An 18,862-nucleotide genomic window follows, 5' to 3' on the forward strand; every position below is an offset into this window, starting at 1 on the left:
AGGTACACTTTTATAAAATTAAATTTATTTTTAATTAATTTATATAATTATACTATGGATTGAATTTATTTTTTTTTAAATTATTTAAGAGAATCATATTCTGAAATTTTTAATTTAAATTTAAATAGTAAAAATAAAAAAATAATTAAATAATAAAACAATAGTAAAAAAAATATAAGTAAGAATATCATTATTCATTACCCTATTACAAAGGAAATTACAAGTTAGAAAATGCTACTTAGTCCATCAATTTTACTATTCAAAATTTTCACTCAAATTTCAAAAAACAAATTATCGCTTGAGTATTTTAATTTTATTTATAATTAATAAATTGACTATTAATGAAATTTTATTTTTTTTATTTTTTCTTAATAATTAAATTTGTTAAAAAAATATATAAATAAATTAAAAATAAATTGGGCTAATAGTATGCCCAGTAGCTATAAATGTTGGACAGTCGATTGTACCACCTCGGCTCGTTTGTTTTCAAAAAATTTCTTAATTCATATCATCTTATTTAATCATTACATTTTTCTCAAGTTCTCAATTAAGATAAAATATATAATTTATCTTTTTTAAATGTTAAAATAAAAATTATATTCTAACAAAATTTTATTAAACTTTTTAATTTTAATCTCAATTTATCTCATCTTATATACAAAAACAAATGAGGGGTAGACATTTATAATATTTTGGAAAGTAATAAAATAATTTATAAATAACAGTAAAATAGTTTAAGTTAAAATATTTTATTAAATTTTTAAAAATGAGAGAAAAAAATTAAATAAAAATATTTTAAAGTAAAATAATTATTTAAAAATTATTTTTGAATATTATTTTTATTTTACAATTTAAAAAAATTATAATAATTAAATAAAAAAATTAAATATTTGAAATTGAAATGTACTTTGTATTTAGTGATGTCTAAGAATAGAATATATGAGAATACTTGTATTCCTGAACTAGCACTAAAGGTTTTTATGGCGGTAATATACGCAATAAGAGAAGTGATATATTCAATCTTAAGATGTGTAAATGTCGCACATTTATTTAAAAAAGTAAATAAATATATAATCTATGTACAAAAATTAGTTTTTTAATAATAGTTAGTGAAATCATTTCATCTTATTTATCTTATCATTATAATTTTCTCAAATTTTCATATAAAAATATAATAAATAATTCAATTATTTCAAATCTAAAAATAAAAATAATACTAAAAATTATTACTTGTGCCAAAATTATTACAAAATTATTTAATTTTGAACGAAACATCTCATCTTATTTTATCTAAACTCTCTATCAAAACTCACTCTTAAAAAAAAGAGTGGGGCTATTATGCCGCTCCACTCTTACCGTTCGGCGTATCGCCCAGCGTTAAATTTTTTTTATATATATATTTTTAATATATTTAAATATTTTTAAAATATATATATCAATATACTTAAAATTAATTTTTTAATCACCTGAATAAATAAAAAAATTACAAACAGTCAATTAGAGCGGTAAGATTGGGGCGGCAGACTATCATTTCCCTTAAAAAAAAACCCTAAAAAGTGCAAATATATTTAAGTGAGGTGTACCGATTGAAATTTGACGATCCCGTCCCTGCAAATCATAAAGACCGCCCAAATTCGCGCACAGCCTCTCTCACTCTCTGTCTCAGTCTCTCAAGATGATGAAGTTGTCGCGACTTTTACAGTCCAGGTATCAACTTATTTAAGCTAAGACTCATTTGCGCTTGTAGTAGATCCGATTGTTTCGCTGGAATCTATTTTCATTTCTCTGCTTGGCCCCCGAGAAAGTAAAAGATAATTAAAGTTCAAGTTTTTATGGGGATTGATGTTGCGGTCTCGACTCAACTTAACTTAATACAACGGCTGAGTTTTAAGTGAGTTGTTTTTCTTTATTTTTGTCGTTTCCTTCACTATCTCAAGTTCTCAACTATCAAACCTGGGCTTCGGACATTTTTGCTTCTAGTGTGATATTTTACTTGTGCCATTAAGGAAATCAAAATTGCAGACTTTGTATGTTCGGTTGGCCCTGAAAGTATATGCTTAAATATGTTTCGTCTTCGGAGGAGCAAGGCATCTCAACTTTTGTCGGTCATTTTGCAAATTGCTTGTGGTGAAGCCGCAGGATAGAATAATGTTCTATTGAAAAGCATGACCAAACACTTGAGAGAACTTGTAGTTTTTTATTTCATTCCACACCTTGAAACCGAGACCACCGCTTGTTCTAGCAAGACACGTGCACATTGTGGTTGCATTTCGACTTAATTTTTTTTTTTTATATAAGTAAAAGATCAATATTATATATATGAATGAAATAGGCATAGCCCATGTACACATTGGATAGATTCTCATATAAGTAAAATTTTTATGATATGAATAAAATTTTATGATGAGTAAAATTTGTTTGATAAGTAAAATTTCGACTTAAAATTTGAACAAGGGATGTAGAAAAATTCTTATGCAGCCCCATCTCCACCTCGGTGCTGTTGTATTATGATTGGCACATTATAATCACTTGGCATTGTGGTTATGGCATTGTGGTTATAATCACTTGGCATTGTCCTTCACTATCTCAAGTTCTCAACTATCAAACCTGGGCTTCGGACATTTTTGCTTCTAGTGTGATATTTTACTTGTGCCATTAAGGAAATCAAAATTGCAGACTTTGTATGTTCGGTTGGCCCTGAAAGTATATGCTTAAATATGTTTCGTCTTCGGAGGAGCAAGGCATCTCAACTTTTGTCGGTCATTTTGCAAATTGCTTGTGGTGAAGCCGCAGGATAGAATAATGTTCTATTGAAAAGCATGACCAAACACTTGAGAGAACTTGTAGTTTTTTATTTCATTCCACACCTTGAAACCGAGACCACCGCTTGTTCTAGCAAGACACGTGCACATTGTGGTTGCATTTCGACTTAATTTTTTTTTTTTATATAAGTAAAAGATCAATATTATATATATGAATGAAATAGGCATAGCCCATGTACACATTGGATAGATTCTCATATAAGTAAAATTTTTATGATATGAATAAAATTTTATGATGAGTAAAATTTGTTTGATAAGTAAAATTTCGACTTAAAATTTGAACAAGGGATGTAGAAAAATTCTTATGCAGCCCCATCTCCACCTCGGTGCTGTTGTATTATGATTGGCACATTATAATCACTTGGCATTGTGGTTATGGCTTCTCTAGTAGGTTCTTTGCATTGTGTGGTTGCTATCGCTTGGGCAAGAACATATTCTTTTTCGTCTGAGTAAAATTACGTCTAATTGTAATCATTTGATTTATCTTGCATCCCCCCACCCCCCTCCCACCAAAAAAGAGTAGCAGAATGCATTTGCAATGGTTTTTTTTTTTTCAATTGAATATATTAATTATATGTATGCCTTTACTGTAAATTAAATGTCTTTGTACTGTTGTACCCTAGTAAGTACGGTAGCCTTGACACATACAAGCCGCTTAAGTTAAACTTCACAAATATTCCATGTTATTTTATTCTTCCCTGTGACATATTGGATGGATGTAATGTTCTCTTACTGACCACTCGGACCTCGGACTGTTTATTCTTTAGGTTTTTGAACATTATTTCTGATTTTTTGATTGCTTTGTCAAAAAAAGGAACCTGTTGTCTGGGAAACTTCTATATGGGAAATCTGGTGATGTTAAAGATGCTTCATGCCTGCATGCATTTACAGTTCATGCTGGGATATCAACTTCAAGAGAGAATTCTGCTGCTAAAGGTTTTTAATTTGCCTATATAGACATTTTCAATGTTTTACTTCCCTTTTTATTTGTTTATTTGTTTTTTTCTGTTTTTCTAATGTACAAGTATGCTGGAACACCTGCATCCTTTTGGTTCTGAACCTGCAGGATATGCTGCACAGCGAATATTTGCTTCTTATTCTGTTTTCAAGGGCAAAGCTGCACTCTCTGTGACTCCTGTTCTCCCAACTTTCACAAAATTGGATGTATGATATTTTTTTGGTTCAATACCATTATTTGGTACATCTTTTATTTTTTATTTTTTTGGAGTTGAATAATGCTTCTCATTATTTCTTGCGTTACATAGTCTGGCAGTGTTGTAGTTGACCGTCGTGGTGTCATGATGTTTAAGTTCTTACCTGCTATTGGTGAGCGCAAGTATGATAATGAGAAGAGACAGGTAACTTCTCTTAGTTCCTTTGCTATCACATTCTTAGTCATACGAATTAATTCCCAAGTCCTCTACCACACATTTAACATGTGCAAGCAGTTTGTAGACTTTATTATTGTTTAATTACCATAACCATGTACAGGACTAATTTATGAGCCTTTTAACTGACTGGTTTAGTGGATGTTCTGTAGGTGATTGCTTTGTCAGTGACAGAGGTTGGGTCTTTGATTAGCTTGGGCCCTCAAGATTCTTGTGAGATGTTTCACGACCCATCAATGAAATCAAGGTTTATTTTCTTCGACATCCTATAGTGCACAAGTCTACAATGTAGACAATTTTTTATGGCTTAGAATCATTTTTTGATTAAACCAAATTGTTCAGTTTGCATGATCCATCTATTTCATTATGCAAGTATCCTTTATTCTATGCTGGTTGAAAAAATGGCAAGTGGCTTTTCTGATGAGCAATAATGCTACAGCAATGCTGGTCAAGTCAGGAAGAGCTTATCAATTAAGCCTCATGCGGATGGTAGTGGCTATTTAATTTCTCTGTGTAAGAAGTCTTTCTGCCCATAGTGGCATTTTTCTTTGGATAACTTTAATCTGCCACATTTTTGTCCATCGTTTTCTCTATGCACAAGTTGTTTTACTTTTAAATTGTTATATATATATATATATAAGTAAGACAACAATTTATTAATAGTAGTATATAGGCATAGCCCAAGTACATAGGAGGTATACAAACAGCATACACCTAGTTACATAAAAATAAGCTAGAAAGTGATACAAGAAAGTCATCGAAGCAAGCTCCATTAAGTACATGAGGATGCCCAAAGAAGTAAAGTATGGAAGAAGGAACTTCTTAGCCTGTTCAAAGAATGCTTCTTGTTTTCAAAACTTTGACCATTCCTTTCAATTCATAAGCACCACATGATACATAGAGGAATTATCCTCAATATGTAAATTGGCCCTGCATCTTTGCCAACAAGCAAATAAATCAACCACCCTCTTGGGCATTACCCAAGCAATGCCCGTTCTATAAAATATTTTCGCCCATAAAATTCTTGCCACCTAACAATGAAGTAAAAGATGGTCCACCGATACACCACTCTTCTTACGCATATAACACCATTCCATAACAACAAGACCCCTCTTTCTCAAATTATCCAACATCAAGATTTTTCCAAGAGATGCTGTCCACCCAAAGAAGGCAACCTTAGGTGGAACTTTATTTTTCCAAATAGGTTTTGAAGGGAACAAAATATGATTTTGGCTTGACAAAGCCTTATACAATGACCATACAGAAAACTTCTGCTTCCCAGTGTTCATCCCCAACATCCTGTTCACCTCATAATTACCAAATTGCTAGGAATACAATAAGCTCTAAAAATAAAAAATAGATCCAGTTTCCCAATCGTGAACAGCTCTATTGAAATAAACATTCCACAAAGGGAACCCACTAGAATGATCCAGCAACTCAGACACCAAAGCCTACTGATTAAGAGCCAGTCTAAAAAGAGAGGGAAATGTGGTCTTAAGGGCTGAATCACCACACCATAAGTCATGCCAAAAGTTGATCCTCCCACCATCACCAACCTTGAATTTAATTAACCGAGTAAAATCGTCCCATCCATTTCTAATATACTTCCACAAACCAACACCATGCACTCTTCTCACTTCATTTTAAATTGTGGGCTAGTTGTTGTAAGTGTCCATAGTTAATGAGCTGTGATGCTTTTTTTCGTTCAAATGTGTTTAGGATTAAAGAGTGTGGTTATGGTGTGTGTATCTTAGGAGAACATTTACATAATATTCAGAGATTTCAGAGAAAAAAGTTCAGAGATGTCATACTCAATTCTAAAGATCAGACTGGGGGATTTTCCCCTTTAATTACCCAAGGTGCACTTGCAGGAAATTCCTTACCGAAGGCTTGTGCACCCCGGAATTAGTAGGGACGTTGTTCCCACACACCCGGTGCCAATAAAAAAAAAAAAGATCATGTTTGCCAACCAAGAATTTTTCATTCTTCTCTATTTTTAATACAAACATGTATTAAACCTCAAAATAACTTCCATCCAATCATCAGCGAAACCCATCATTCACAAAAACCCAAAAAAATCAAAACCACTTCTAAAAAACACAAAATTTCAAGTGGATCCCAACAGTTTCACAAATTTAAAAGACACGTTTCAAAATTTTTTCTTTCCTAACTTCTTTTCAATGGGCCCATCAATTTTACAAACATAAAAACCGCGCACATCTAAAAAAATCCCCTAAATTCTAAAAATTTGTGTTACGCAAGCATTCTCTATAGTTTGGCATGATGTTAGTCTGAATTTATCAATTTTCTTTTTTTCCTGTTAGATTCTTTATGATTTTTTCAATTATTTATACACTTCTTTTTTGGCAGCTGTTGTCAACAACATTCTTAAAACCAAAGAATACTTCACCGTTCCTGTCACAACTGCTGAATTCTCAGTGATGAAGACAGCTTGCAGTGTATGACCAACTAAAGAACTTTACTCACATTTCCTTTCAGTTAACTTGAATCATGGCAATGAATATCTTTTATTAGATTATAGTGATCATGGAGCATCACTATCAGGGTGCAGCCCAGTAGTCAAACGGTGGGCTTGGGATGAATCTACAACTCAGACATTCTGGGTTGATCCCCCCACTAGGAGTTCTCCTGGTTTACTAATACATGGTTCTAGTTGGTGGAGTCGTATATCTAGGGTTTTAAGAATCCTGCCTTGGTGAGGTTCCATGTTGTAAAAAAGAAAAGAAAAAAAGCGATCATGTAGTTCATGAAAAACTGGATGATACTGATGCATCAAAATAAATTATCACGATTTTTAATGAAATAGACAAAGTTTGCCTACTGATTGCTAGACAGGCGCACACTTGAAGAAATAGGTTCTGAGGGAAAGTTTTTGGATACTAGTGAACTCAGGACTACTTGACAAACATGGGCAATAAAAGGAAAAAAGTAACTCATGCAAGCATTGTGCATACTTTTGTTCTCATAATTCATGATACGGGCTAAATGGGGGATTGTGTTGGAAAGGGGTCAATCGTAACAATATCAACATTTTGAAGATAGTGATTTTCCTGATCGGTTTTGAAGAGATTTGTTGAGTGAGGGAGGGGTTTTACAAAATGTCGTGGATGGTACAACAGCTTTTGGATTGGCAAGAAAATTATTCCATAATCCCCAATGGTAGAAGTACTTGCTAAGATCTGAACATGGGATAATGCAAATGATTTCCTTGATATTGGTCAAACTCACCAATGCCTTTTGTATTGTCAGAGGTATCTCATACTCTTAAGTTTCCTCTAGAGGTCACTTCTCTTGTTTATTTTGCAGTTTGCATTGCCCCACATCTTAGGTTGGGGCCGATTAACAAATCAGCTGCCGAGAGGCACAGAGGGACAGCCATCAAAGGTTGATTCACAACTACTGGATTTAGAGTGGGATAAATGAAATCAAGGCAGCCGAGAATCAATGATGCCACCTCTGCGCATTGTTTGTCAATCTGAAAATATTGTTGTGTGCGTTATGTCGAGTTGTTAGTTCATGAGGATAAACAAAATGAATTAGAACATAAAACTTGTCATTATTACGTAATCTTTAAGTCTTCTGGAATTAGCTATGGTATTTGTCATCTAGATTATGGAGTGGTACTTGATGAGTATTCGATAACCCTCTGGATCAGGATCTTCAACAGTTTTTTGCTGACCAATTATTTGCAGGTGAGTAATAACTAAAAAGTTCCAACTTCCAGGCGTTTTCTTCATATCGTTTGGTACTGTCTTTACGCCCTCAAGCCCTTCTTTCCTTAACTTTCATAATTTGAATGGGTTGGTATAATCTCTTAGCAAACCAACTTCGTTTTCTGAACTTTTTCATCAAAATGGCGTTCAGCCTTGTGGGAATCCTTTTATTTTTCAGACTTAAGGTGCCTGATGTTTAAGTAAACGCCAGGGATTTATTTAACACGAACATAGCCCTCATCAGAAAAACAAGGGGGGTTTTTCTGATGGAAACCTAATTAACAATGGAGGGCAGAGACAGCATTGAAGTGGAATGACCCCGCACTAGTAGAACCAAAAGCCTCATGAGGCAAGCTGAACCAAGACAACTAAGCTTAATGCAAGACTCTCTCGCCAGTGGATCATGTTGAAACCAGACAGCTAACATGGCACCGCTAGAAGAATTAATTTCGTAGAAACATCTACAAGTGAAGATGAACTGCTTTTGGGCCCCCCAAAACGCATATTTCAAACATACAGGTACAAAAGTGAGTACCTTGCTCTGATGCCAGGGAAATCTATTCGATGCCTCAGCGTATAGTTCAGAAAGGAAAGAGAAACCTATCTGCTTCGGGCTTTCCTAGAAGGGCAAGCGCTATCTAAAAAAACAATTGGACCACCACTGAAAAGAGGGTGCCGATCTTCGCCAGATTACATCCTAAGCAAAAAATACAAAAGAGACGTCTTTGCCACCATACCACCCAGATTTAAAGGAAAGCATGCTTTATAACTAGAAATGAGGGGTGAAGTGGATAGCAGACAGACACAACACAGTACTACAAAGTCAGAAATTACCATCATAATCTGCATTCACTCAGATCTTGCCACATGAATAATGTGCGTGCAATCATATTCATGATTCTACTTCTCAACTAAAGTAGCTTGCCTGTCCTCACCAATGACACAAGTATTTCTTATATATTTTTGGCCCCCTGGCCCGTGGAGATTTAATGGGCAACACACAAAAATTAGGTACATAATATTGAATAGGTAAATATAATCACTAATAGGCACATATGAACCATTTAATCAATATGAGAGTTGAGAAAACCAACTTCACGATGATTGGAGGTGAATGAAAAACGGCTAACATTGAACAAAAATAAACAAAAAAAAAAAAAAAAAAGTAGGATGTTTCAGTACACAAAATAAATAGAAAGAGCGAACAAAGAAAGTTTCAAGGTTACAGAACATTCACACCATCTCAGCAAACAAAATATAGAATAACTAAAACCAATAACTTGATAATCTCCCTAAATACTTCATATATACATACAAAAGCTATGAAACTAAACAGCAAGTTCCCTATATCTGATGCGGCTGAATGCATAATTTTAAGGGACATGCCTTCAGATATATAAAAAATCCTACCAACAAGATCAGTATGTGGCTTTCCGTCCTTCACCCTCTACAGGGACCTCTTCTTCAAAGAATTTGCTTCACTTTCTTCCAAATCATCCTGGTGCAAATTGCCACCTTAACTTTGAGACCACAAATTAAGCTTCAAAATCTAATAGAAATGGCAATCTCTCAACGAAGGCAAGAAATACCACGACAGATCAATAGCCAGATCACAAACAAAATGATACAGACAACTGCATCAATGGCAAGAACAATTCGTACTTGATGCCAATACTTCTTTCGAATACTTTGAGAACCTGATCTTATCCTCATAGAACCCATATCTTTCTGCAATGAGACTGAGGAACCTGCCCCACCTTGATTATGAGAATCCAGGCTTTCCAAATCAACCTTGACTCCTCTGTCTGTAGATCTTCGGTTCTCCTCCAGCTCCATGTCTCTCGTTCCAATGACATGATCCTTTGCCTTCTTCTTATCTTGCTTGCTGGATTTTCCCAACAAAGGGGCTTTTGTAGAACTAACAGTTTCAATTTGCCCATTTACATTATGTGATGGTGGAGACAGACCGACATGAAGTGATGAGCGTGTTTCACCAGTCCAATCACTGCCACCCTGAGAAACATTCTCCAATATGGTGATCAACCGCCGGATGACAGGCACTAACTGCTCCTGTAAACCAATTGAGCTCATACTTGAAAAACTTCCCCTTGAACCTTTTCTTGCTACCTTCTTAAATTCATCTTGCACGTGTTCTAGAAATCGAAGAACACCCGAGTTACCCAGACCCTCATCAACAATTGTGAAATAAACATACCCATCTTCCATCAAAAACCCAAAAGTTTTTTTACACATTGTCTCAAAGTACCACCTATGGAACGGGGGAGTTCTTTCTAAGCACAAAATGGCCAAATTCTCGATTTCACGGTCTCCACCACTATAGGTGTACAAAATCCTGTTACCCCTACGCCTATAAATGCAACAGTAATACACTGTATTCTGAATGGTATCCATTATCATAGTGATAAAAAGTCCCCCAGTTTGGTCTGCAGCAAATTCTACCTGAAAACTAAGTTGGACCCAGGATTGTCCTTGTTTCTTGTTTTCTAGGTTCTCGATCTTCAACACCCACTTGGGTTTACCATCCACTAAGCAGTCTGACCCTCATACAAATGTGTAAGCAAACACTTCTGATATGGGGCTCTGTAATAATTTTTCTGGATGCTGAATACTCTAAGCAATCAAGATTTGGCAGAAGAAAAATCCAATAAACTCCTCAACCAAAACGACAATAACCAAACAAAGTGCAAGTAGTTCTTCTGCAACAAACTCAAAAGCCTCTAACAAATACCAACTCAGTCCCTCAGCAAAGTACTCAAAATCAACAATGAAGTCCCTCATGCCTGCATGGCGTTCCTCACCCTCACCAATCACAAATACCCACATAAACAACAAAAAAACTGCCTCGCGATGGCATGCACACTGTAATCAACAGAACAAAAAAGTATAGATAATCAGAGATTATACTTGGTAGGTTTTATATGAAACGAATTGACTTCAATTTCATTCTCGAATCTCGAGAACCCATTTGAATTTGAAAAAAATGATAACCGAGGGTTTTCACGACCCAATACACGTCCAAAATCCAACAGTTATTACGACTGTAATCTGAAATAAACTTAAAACAAATAAACACAAACAATTAAGGAAAAGGTAACATTTGACAGAAACTCAATCGAGTTCTCCAAAGATCTAAAGCTAAGAAATTAAAAATAAATGAAAGTCAACGATTATAAAAAAAAAAAAAAACCTAACCTCTGTTTGATTGCTAAGAAAATTATAAGACAAAATTAAAAAAAAAAAGGGGGGGGGGGGGGGGGGGGGACGACTCAACTGTTTCTAAAGTTTTCGGGCAAATACGTACGTAATAAAGAATAATTAATACACGAAGAATGATGTGGGCTTCCAATTAGCTAATCTAAGGTTCTAGGCGCTTACCTTGAGTTCCAAATCATCTTCAAGAACAATCGCATTAGAAGCTCAGCAAAGAAATAAAAGGGGAGTAAATACTCACTTTATTGATTATTGGTATTCGAAGGGTAAGGAGATAAATGTTACGAGCGCTTTAGTGACAAAGTTGAGTGTTTGACTTTTTGACTGACTCCGTCCCTCTCTTTTTTTTTTTTCTCAGCGACTCCGTCCCTTTCATTTTCATTCTTTCCTTTTTTTTTCCTTCTTTTCCCCCGAAAGTTGCCTATCGCTTCGCTGTTTGGATTCGGGAAGGATCTCCTGAGGGCATGACCTCACCGTGTGGGCGTGGATCTCTTGCTTCAAAATTTAAATTATTTTATAAAATATTTAAAATATATTTTGTATAAAAGATTGTAAAAAAAGGCTGTATGTTTATCATTTTTCAAATCTAAATTATCAATAAGTATTTCTATTATGAAAAATTATATTTATAATTTTAGAATGTATAAATATTGTGCACTATCTTTAAAAAAATGAATAAATATGAATTATATTTTTTTTAAAAATATAATGCACACAAGACTTACAACATTCTAATACTGTATCTAATATCCGTCATTATTATTTATGGTAGTTATATTGTTGTGGTTATGTCGTCGTCGTCGTGTCTTCTTTTTTTTTTTTTTTTTTGGGTCTACCTATCAGCATGTTCGTAACCAAAGTTATAACGAATATTTGGCACAGCCCAGGTAACAAATCAGCCACAACGCAGTGCCTATATGTTCCATTGCAGCCAGCCAAGGACGAGCTCGATCTATTAGGTTCTTCGATTTGTTTAGAAAATAAACGAGAGACAAGAAAAACATCTTTTATTACAATTATAAGGAACAATTTCAAATAAACCAAGATAAAATTTCCAAGTCATTTCTTGATGAACATGATCTGCATTACTCTCTTCGATCCCTTCATTTATGTGCCAAAATGAATAGAGGTTTGATAGGAAAGTGGAAGAGACTTTTTTGCATATGATAATCAAAGGGAGTACTGAGATCTCCACGAGAATATAATAAATCCAACAGTCGAGGACGAATAAGACCCATGCTTTCAACATATATTGATTATTGAGAGAACTAACGGCATGAAAGGAAACCTTTTTCTTCTTGGTCTAAATAAAAAGAAACAGATTAGTCTATGATCATATTTTCCATCTAGTCAACTGTTTTGTCCAATGAACATACCACGATTCATTCGCATGCTGGATGCCAAAAGGTTTTTCAGGGGGATGGGAAAAAATTACTGGAAAAAAAAAATCACGAACTTCATAATAAGTGAACTTCAACTTGTGTCCAACTTAGAACCACATAAATGATTCAACATAGGAGTACATCCCACAATGCAGGGCAATAGAAAGAAATGCATCATTTTCCTGTCATGATGTAATACAAACGATCTCATCAAACACAATGATACAAACATCTTAGTACAACTCGAGCACAACTATGTACAAGCATTGGGTTAGAAACAAATTACAATGTTCCGCATTTACAGGATGAGTACCACAAATTTTAGCTTACTATAAGTCATTCAGGCATCCCTTACCTTCAGCCTAACATCTGAGGGTGAGTTAGGTTGTTTCTTTGGGCTTGAAGGAACGGAACTAAACTTGTGAACCAAGAGCTTGAAACAAGGAAGAAGAATTACATAGAGGGTTGCCAGGATAAAGGGTGCCGCTACAAGCCATCCCAGTAACTGTAAAGATTGAAAGATAAATGGAGTTTCAATTGTGGCCATGTCATTAAACATCAGTGGAAGCTGAAGCAAATAATGTAAAAAGGCAGGAGAAGATAACCTAGGTCAGGACTGAAGTGCTCAAGCTTTAAAATTTTAATAGGATGTTAAAAGTGTCTAAAATTACATGACAAGTAAATATCAATCTTCTTATTAGCTCCCAAACCACGACTGTCTGGTCATATAGCACCATTGTCCCATAAAGTCTGTAGTTGTCCTTTAATTCTCACTGTGGTTGTGACTAGCTCTATGCACAGGCAACAAAGTTTGAGAGGGAAATCAGGCTAATCAACCATATTGTTAAAGACTCATTGAAAATTGCTAGTCCATGGCCAGTCTGTGAACCTATATTCCTGAGATTTTTCTTCTTCTTTTTTTTATTTTTTTTTTTCCAGATAAGAATTGATTAGATATATTGTTAAACGAACGAGAGATCAAGAAGTGGTCGTTTTTAGTGCATGGGGTACAATAGACTTACCAGACTAACAACAATGCATCACATTTTGTAGCTCCTTGCACAAAATGTGTAGGTGCAAGCACTAAAGATTGCTAAAAAAAATTACAAACCCAGTTACTCCATCAGTAATCCAGTATATCTGCAGTATAATTTTACTGACACTGGAGTAGTAAAAAGCCAGTCTGCCATCAGAATCAACTTAATGAATATTCACATTGTATCAATTGAATAGAGGTACCCTCTTCTACCACAATGAAGGGATAAGCATATGAATAATCAAGTTGAACTCCTAACTAAGGAGACAATTTGGTTATTGGACTCACTAGTATTCCAAACCTCGTGCTAGAACATCAAGAATTATATTCGGGCATTTGGAGTTAAACAATGACGGTTTCTAGTTCACAGTCTTCTCCAAGTAGTTAAAACATTAGAGGATAATTACATTTTTCACTCACAAACCACCATCTATTTTTCATTTTTGCACCCTATATTCCAGAAGTTTCAATTTACACCCTAAACTATTTATATTTTTCAATTTGCACCCTTACAAAGATAAAACCAATACGATGAACAAAAAAAGGCTAACTTTTTAGTTAAGGATCCAAAGTGAAAAATGGGTGGTAATTTGTGAGTGAAAGGTGTAATTTCACCTAGAAGTATTGTAGCTGATACAATACACCACCAACAGACCCCATTAGTGACACAACATCATTTGAAATTAATACGCTCAAGATCATCCTGGCATCTGCACCTAGCAATTGATGGTAGCTGTCCTAGTATTGGGCACAAAAGCAATACCAGTATACAGCGAGCCAAGACCACAAGGAACAATAACTAGAGCCATGAATGTGTCAAAGATAAAGCAATGTGAGCTTAGATAAATCAAAATTACAGACAATTAAGGGCATGAAGTATGAACGAGTCTCTATGTGTGTGAATGAGAGAGAGGATCTTAAGTAACAGAATGTCAGTTTAGACACCTACCGCATGTGCGACACTTAAGAGGACTTCCCAAGAGGCTTGGCCGGTCAAAATCTTCTTCAAAGCATCAGCCGTCAACGGAAATTGAGGCCCACCAGAGAGAATTTCACCAAAGCGTAAGAAGGGTACCAGTAGGCTGGAAGTAAAGCATATCAGCAATCAGAATACATAGTGAAAATTGAACTCAACTACAAATGATGAAATCAAATGCAAATTGGTCTTCTAAAAGCACACAAATACCTCAACTCTATCGGAGTTGCAATAAAGTTTGCCAGCATTACACTTGGGGCATGGCAACGAGATCCAAGCAATGCAATAGCCATCCCAGATAGAAACACAGTCACCCCTGTCAATGAAGCCTTTGTTCATCTAAAGAATGCTTGCAATACAACAAATAGCTTCACTGTTCTTTCCACACACATATATACAAAGCACGACTAATGCACATGGTATATAATAAACTATGCATAATGATTCAAAGACTGATCAATCAGCACAACTACTTAATTTCACTGCAAAATCACCTTTAAGAGAAAAAATTACACAAGAATAATTGTAGATGAGGACATACCACAAATTGGAAATACTCCCATGGTAATGCCAAGAGCAACAGAGAATGCCAATTGCTTTGGCTCAGCACCCCTGGGAAAAAGAAAAGAACTTGCTGAGCTGAGCGGATCATTCTATCCCAGAAGTTTAAGGATTAGAATTACCCCCCTTCTTTTCTGTTTTATTAGATTAAAAAAGGTAAAGAAAATATAATTTCATGAACAAGTTTACTTTTTTCAGGTCTCTGAGCTGTTTCGACCAGGAATACAATGCGTGATGTCAAACAGTGGTAACAATTAAAGAATGATAGATAGCAACGAGTAATTAAGCACAGCCGCAGTACATATTTCTATTCAGTTACAGTCAATAACCCATCCCACAAGCTGAAGACAAAAGGAATCGAATGAAAGAAAAAATCTTGAGAGAGAACCTGCGGAGGATTTGGAAAAGAGGATCGATGACCTTATTGTGGAACCAAGGAGCCAATCCAATCCTTGCCGTTGCCATCTCCTTCGCCCAGATGTCTAAGAGAAATTTCGGACCGATTCTCCAAATCAGAGTTTAAAAAAAAAAACAAAAAGTGAAATTGTGTTTATTTCACTTCTCTCACAAAGTAATTAAATAGGAATTGTTCGTTGAATTATGTTTCAGAGCTGAGCATATTTTCTTCAATTCGCTCGTCTAGTGCTTCAAGTTTAATTCATATATATATAGAGATACATTAAACATCATGATCTGTCCTCAAATCTTAACATACGTATATCAGATATTAGTTGAGATATTTGTTTTTACCAGAGCTATAGAACAAGATAGAGAGGTGCGTTTGGCGGTGGGATTGGACACCTTCTGGATCTAGTGCGGCCGAAAGCACGGTAACACAAAATGGTAGAACTCTGCATCACAAATCGGCATGTGTGGGGTCTAACCGCATTGTGTGGTTAAATAAAATGATAAAAGTGACAAATTTATATGTTAGTGTTAGTGTAGGAAATGATAAATATAATTTTTAAATTGCAGAAGGAGTAGTCCGGATTTTTAGGTGTCGTTCGGTTATACAGACGAGATTATACAAATCTATAAATGGTATTGAAACATTTTATAAATAGTAATAAAATAGTTTGTATTAAAATATTTTATAAGATTTTTTTATATATAAAATAAATAAATTTTTAGGTCTCGTTTCGTTATGTATATGAGATTACACAAATCTATAAATAGTATGAAAATTGCTTAAGACAGTCGCCTGCCTCAAGCGCCATGTAAACGGCTGCTGAGTTGGCAAAAAAATAAAACGCTGCGTTTTATTTTTGCCAACTTTTTGTTTATCCCGCTACAAGACCCTCCCTCTCCTCCATCCCAAATCACTCTGCAAGACTTTCCTCTCTCTCTCTTCAGACCCACGCTACAAGACCCTCCCTCTCCTCCATCCCAAATCACTCTGCAAGACTTTCCCTCTCTCTCTCTTCAGACCCACGCTACAAGACGACAAGACCCTTCCCATGGTGGGGGCAAGGCGCGACGAGGCTGGGTTGGATGAAACCCTAGTGGTGCGGCTGAAATTGGCTGAGGGCATGCGGTTGGCCACTGGTTGAGAGAGGAAGAGAGGGTGATGAGCGAGAGAGTGAGCGGAGTAAGCCGAGAGAGGGACTCACCGAGAGGAGTAGCGACGGGCTGGGGTGGCTTGGGCTGTTCGGCGATGATCTCTGTGCAGGTGGTAGTGGCCTGGAGGAGCTGATTGTTTGTGGAGGAGTCGTGCCAAACGGAAGAGCTGGGCTCTGCTTTCGGGAGTCAAAAGAGAGATATTTCGATGATGTGGTTCTTTGTCGGGTGGGGTGGAGGGGCAGTGGCTCGGGTCATGCACGATGGTGGTTGGCTACGGGTGCTTTGGGGGTGGCGATGGTTCAAGACTGGGCAGCTTGCGAAGGGAAGAGCCGTGCTCTGTTTTGGGTGCAGGAAAATAGAGTATTCCAGGGCGTTGGGGATGAAGACGAGCTGAGGTGCGACGGCAGCCGAGGAAAACAGAGCTGTGCTCGCTATGCGGCAGCTGGGTTCTTCAGTGACTACACATCTAAAGAGGAATAAGGAACTAGGGAAATGACGATTTGGCAGCAAAAGAAATCAAAATGAGATAATCACATTAACAACGCACTTAATTTGCTCCCCTTCCCATTCCCAATCTCTGTTTTTGGAACAGCTTCCAAGAGTTTTGAACAAGTAAATTTGATGGAAATGAAAATAAACTTGAGTCACTGCATATGGGTTTGCAAACTGAGGGAAGGAGAGAGGAGATATCCTTGGTTCACTGCAGATTGGTTTGCAAACTGCGGGAGGAGAGAGGAGATATACTTGGTTTCACTGCAGATTGGTTTGGGAGAGTTGCTCAGATATTGAAATCTTTTCTGCAATGATTCAGTGAAACAAAATAGTAATAAAACGCTGCCGTTTTTTTTTCACTAACATGCCACGTCAGATGCCGATTGCACGGCGACTCCCACTAACGACTGTACGTAGCAGTTCTGAAATAGTATTGAGATATTTTATGAATAGTAGTGAAATAGTTTGAATTAAGATATTTTATAAGATTTTCTTATATATATAAAAAAAATATTTTATGAGATTTTGAAAAATAAAAATAAAAAGTTGAATACAAATATTATAGAGTTATAATATTGTTATAATATAATTTTTATTTTATTATTTAAATAATTTTTTTTTATATTTTGTTTGAAAGTTTAAGAAATTTATAATATTAAATGAAAATTTTAAAATTTTTGAAATTAAAATATATTTATATTTAAATAATATTTAACTGTTGAGATAAAATAAATTGAATTAAAACTATCGATAAAACCAAATAGAGTCTTATGAATGTTGAAGTGAGTTGAGTTGAGTTGAGTTGAGTTGAGATGATAAAATATTATTATAATATTATTTGTTAGTATTATTATTATTATAGAATTTAAAAAAATTGAATTATTTATTATATTTTATATTGAAATTTAAAAAAATTATAATAATAAATTGAGATGAATTGAGAAGATTTAAAGAACCAAACAACTTTGTGCATCCATCAATAACAGGAGGGCAACTGGGCGGCCCCCCATCTTGCCCACCAAGTCCATCCATCCGTATTCTTCGAACAGTCGGGCTACTCTGTTGCTGCCCGCTTCGCTTTTTCGTTAGTTGTATTTTATTTTATTTTTTATTTATATTTTTTAATAGATTTAAATATTTTTAAAAAATAAAAAATATATTAATACATTTAAAATCACTTCTTTAACCACTAAATAAAAAAAAAAAAAAAAAAAAAATCACCAAGTGGTACATTTAAGCGATTAGTTTGAGGCGGCATAGTAGCTTTTTTCTTCTCCGAATTCTCACCCACCCGGTACTAGTATATAAAGAAGATAAGTACTAATAGTACTGTATTATAATTACAAAAAATATATATATATATAAGTAAACTTACAAAATGATATTATTTCATATAAAATGTTATATATATTTTACAATAAAAATAATTTTACAATCTAACATACTATATCAGTTTATAAATTTATTTAGTAAGATCTATTTATGACTAAAATATTTCCCAATACTAATTTTATCTCTCAACCCTCTCATTTTTCCAACTGCTTTTTTTTTTTTTTTTTTGAAATAGACTTCATTTTATTTAATAAATCGAAGTTACAGTTATGACTTATCAATACAAGAAAAACCTAAAACTACAAACCAAACTACAAGTCAAACTACGCATCTACTTTGGGACACCCC

At 35.0% G+C, this 18,862-nt stretch overlaps 3 protein-coding genes across 6 annotated transcripts; 1 reads left to right on the plus strand and 2 right to left on the minus strand.

Annotated features, from left to right (window-relative positions):
• The first annotated feature begins 1,575 nt into the window (after positions 1-1,575).
• Positions 1,576-7,911, plus strand: LOC109001388 (single-stranded DNA-binding protein WHY2, mitochondrial). The gene is made up of 8 exons (XM_018978638.2): positions 1,576-1,707; positions 3,637-3,758; positions 3,889-3,986; positions 4,088-4,180; positions 4,363-4,457; positions 4,650-4,723; positions 6,581-6,669; positions 7,538-7,911. The coding sequence occupies exons 1-8, from the start codon at positions 1,676-1,678 to the stop codon at positions 7,652-7,654; spliced, it is 720 nt and encodes a 239-aa protein (XP_018834183.2). The 5' UTR covers positions 1,576-1,675; the 3' UTR covers positions 7,655-7,911.
• Positions 7,912-9,112: 1,201 nt separating this feature from the next.
• LOC109001386 (phytolongin Phyl1.1) lies at positions 9,113-11,560 on the minus strand. 2 transcript variants are annotated; one of them, XM_018978635.2, is made up of 2 exons: positions 11,341-11,560; positions 9,113-10,824 (listed from the first exon to the last, which is right to left on the minus strand). In XM_018978635.2, exon 2 carries the CDS (start codon positions 10,360-10,362, stop codon positions 9,514-9,516), a length of 849 nt encoding a protein of 282 aa, XP_018834180.1. In that variant the 5' UTR covers positions 10,363-10,824; positions 11,341-11,560; the 3' UTR covers positions 9,113-9,513. The 2 variants fall into 2 exon arrangements, with proteins under 2 accessions (XP_018834180.1, XP_035544674.1); XM_035688781.1 differs by having other exon boundaries at positions 11,417-11,559.
• A 1,075-nt stretch (positions 11,561-12,635) lies between these two features.
• On the minus strand, positions 12,636-15,989 carry LOC109001389. Of its 3 annotated transcripts, XM_035688789.1 has the most exons (7): positions 15,881-15,989; positions 15,519-15,612; positions 15,111-15,181; positions 14,780-14,885; positions 14,543-14,675; positions 12,913-13,062; positions 12,636-12,739 (listed from the first exon to the last, which is right to left on the minus strand). In XM_035688789.1, exons 2-7 carry the CDS (start codon positions 15,593-15,595, stop codon positions 12,665-12,667), a joined length of 612 nt encoding a protein of 203 aa, XP_035544682.1. In that variant the 5' UTR covers positions 15,596-15,612; positions 15,881-15,989; the 3' UTR covers positions 12,636-12,664. The 3 variants fall into 3 exon arrangements, with proteins under 3 accessions (XP_035544682.1, XP_035544680.1, XP_035544685.1); XM_035688787.1 differs by lacking the exon at positions 15,881-15,989 and having other exon boundaries at positions 15,519-15,843; XM_035688792.1 differs by lacking the exon at positions 15,881-15,989 and having other exon boundaries at positions 15,551-15,842.
• Positions 15,990-18,862: the final 2,873 nt, after the last annotated feature.

Source organism: Juglans regia, chromosome 1 (genome assembly GCF_001411555.2).
Source record: "Juglans regia cultivar Chandler chromosome 1, Walnut 2.0, whole genome shotgun sequence".
Classification (NCBI taxonomy): Eukaryota; Viridiplantae; Streptophyta; class Magnoliopsida; order Fagales; family Juglandaceae; genus Juglans; species Juglans regia.

Bases quoted from the DNA above. Each gene is read 5' to 3' on its own strand.
- LOC109001388 (XM_018978638.2), top strand. From the start codon at position 1,676: ATGATGAAGTTGTCGCGACTTTTACAGTCCAG. The intron at 3,987-4,087 runs GTATGATATTTT...TGCGTTACATAG, and splicing joins CAACTTTCACAAAATTGGAT to TCTGGCAGTGTTGTAGTTGA. The intron at 4,724-6,580 runs GTAAGAAGTCTT...CTTTTTTGGCAG, and splicing joins TGGCTATTTAATTTCTCTGT to CTGTTGTCAACAACATTCTT.
- LOC109001386 (XM_018978635.2), bottom strand. From the start codon at position 10,362: ATGATAATGGATACCATTCAGAATACAGTGTATTACTGTTGCATTTAT.
- LOC109001389 (XM_035688789.1), bottom strand. From the start codon at position 15,595: ATGGCAACGGCAAGGATTGGATTGGCTCCTTGGTTCCACAATAAGGTC. The intron at 15,182-15,518 runs GTTCTCTCTCAA...TCTTTTTCCCAG, and splicing joins CTTTTCCAAATCCTCCGCAG to GGGTGCTGAGCCAAAGCAAT. The intron at 13,063-14,542 runs GTAGGTGTCTAA...CAATCTTTACAG, and splicing joins TCTTAAGTGTCGCACATGCG to TTACTGGGATGGCTTGTAGC.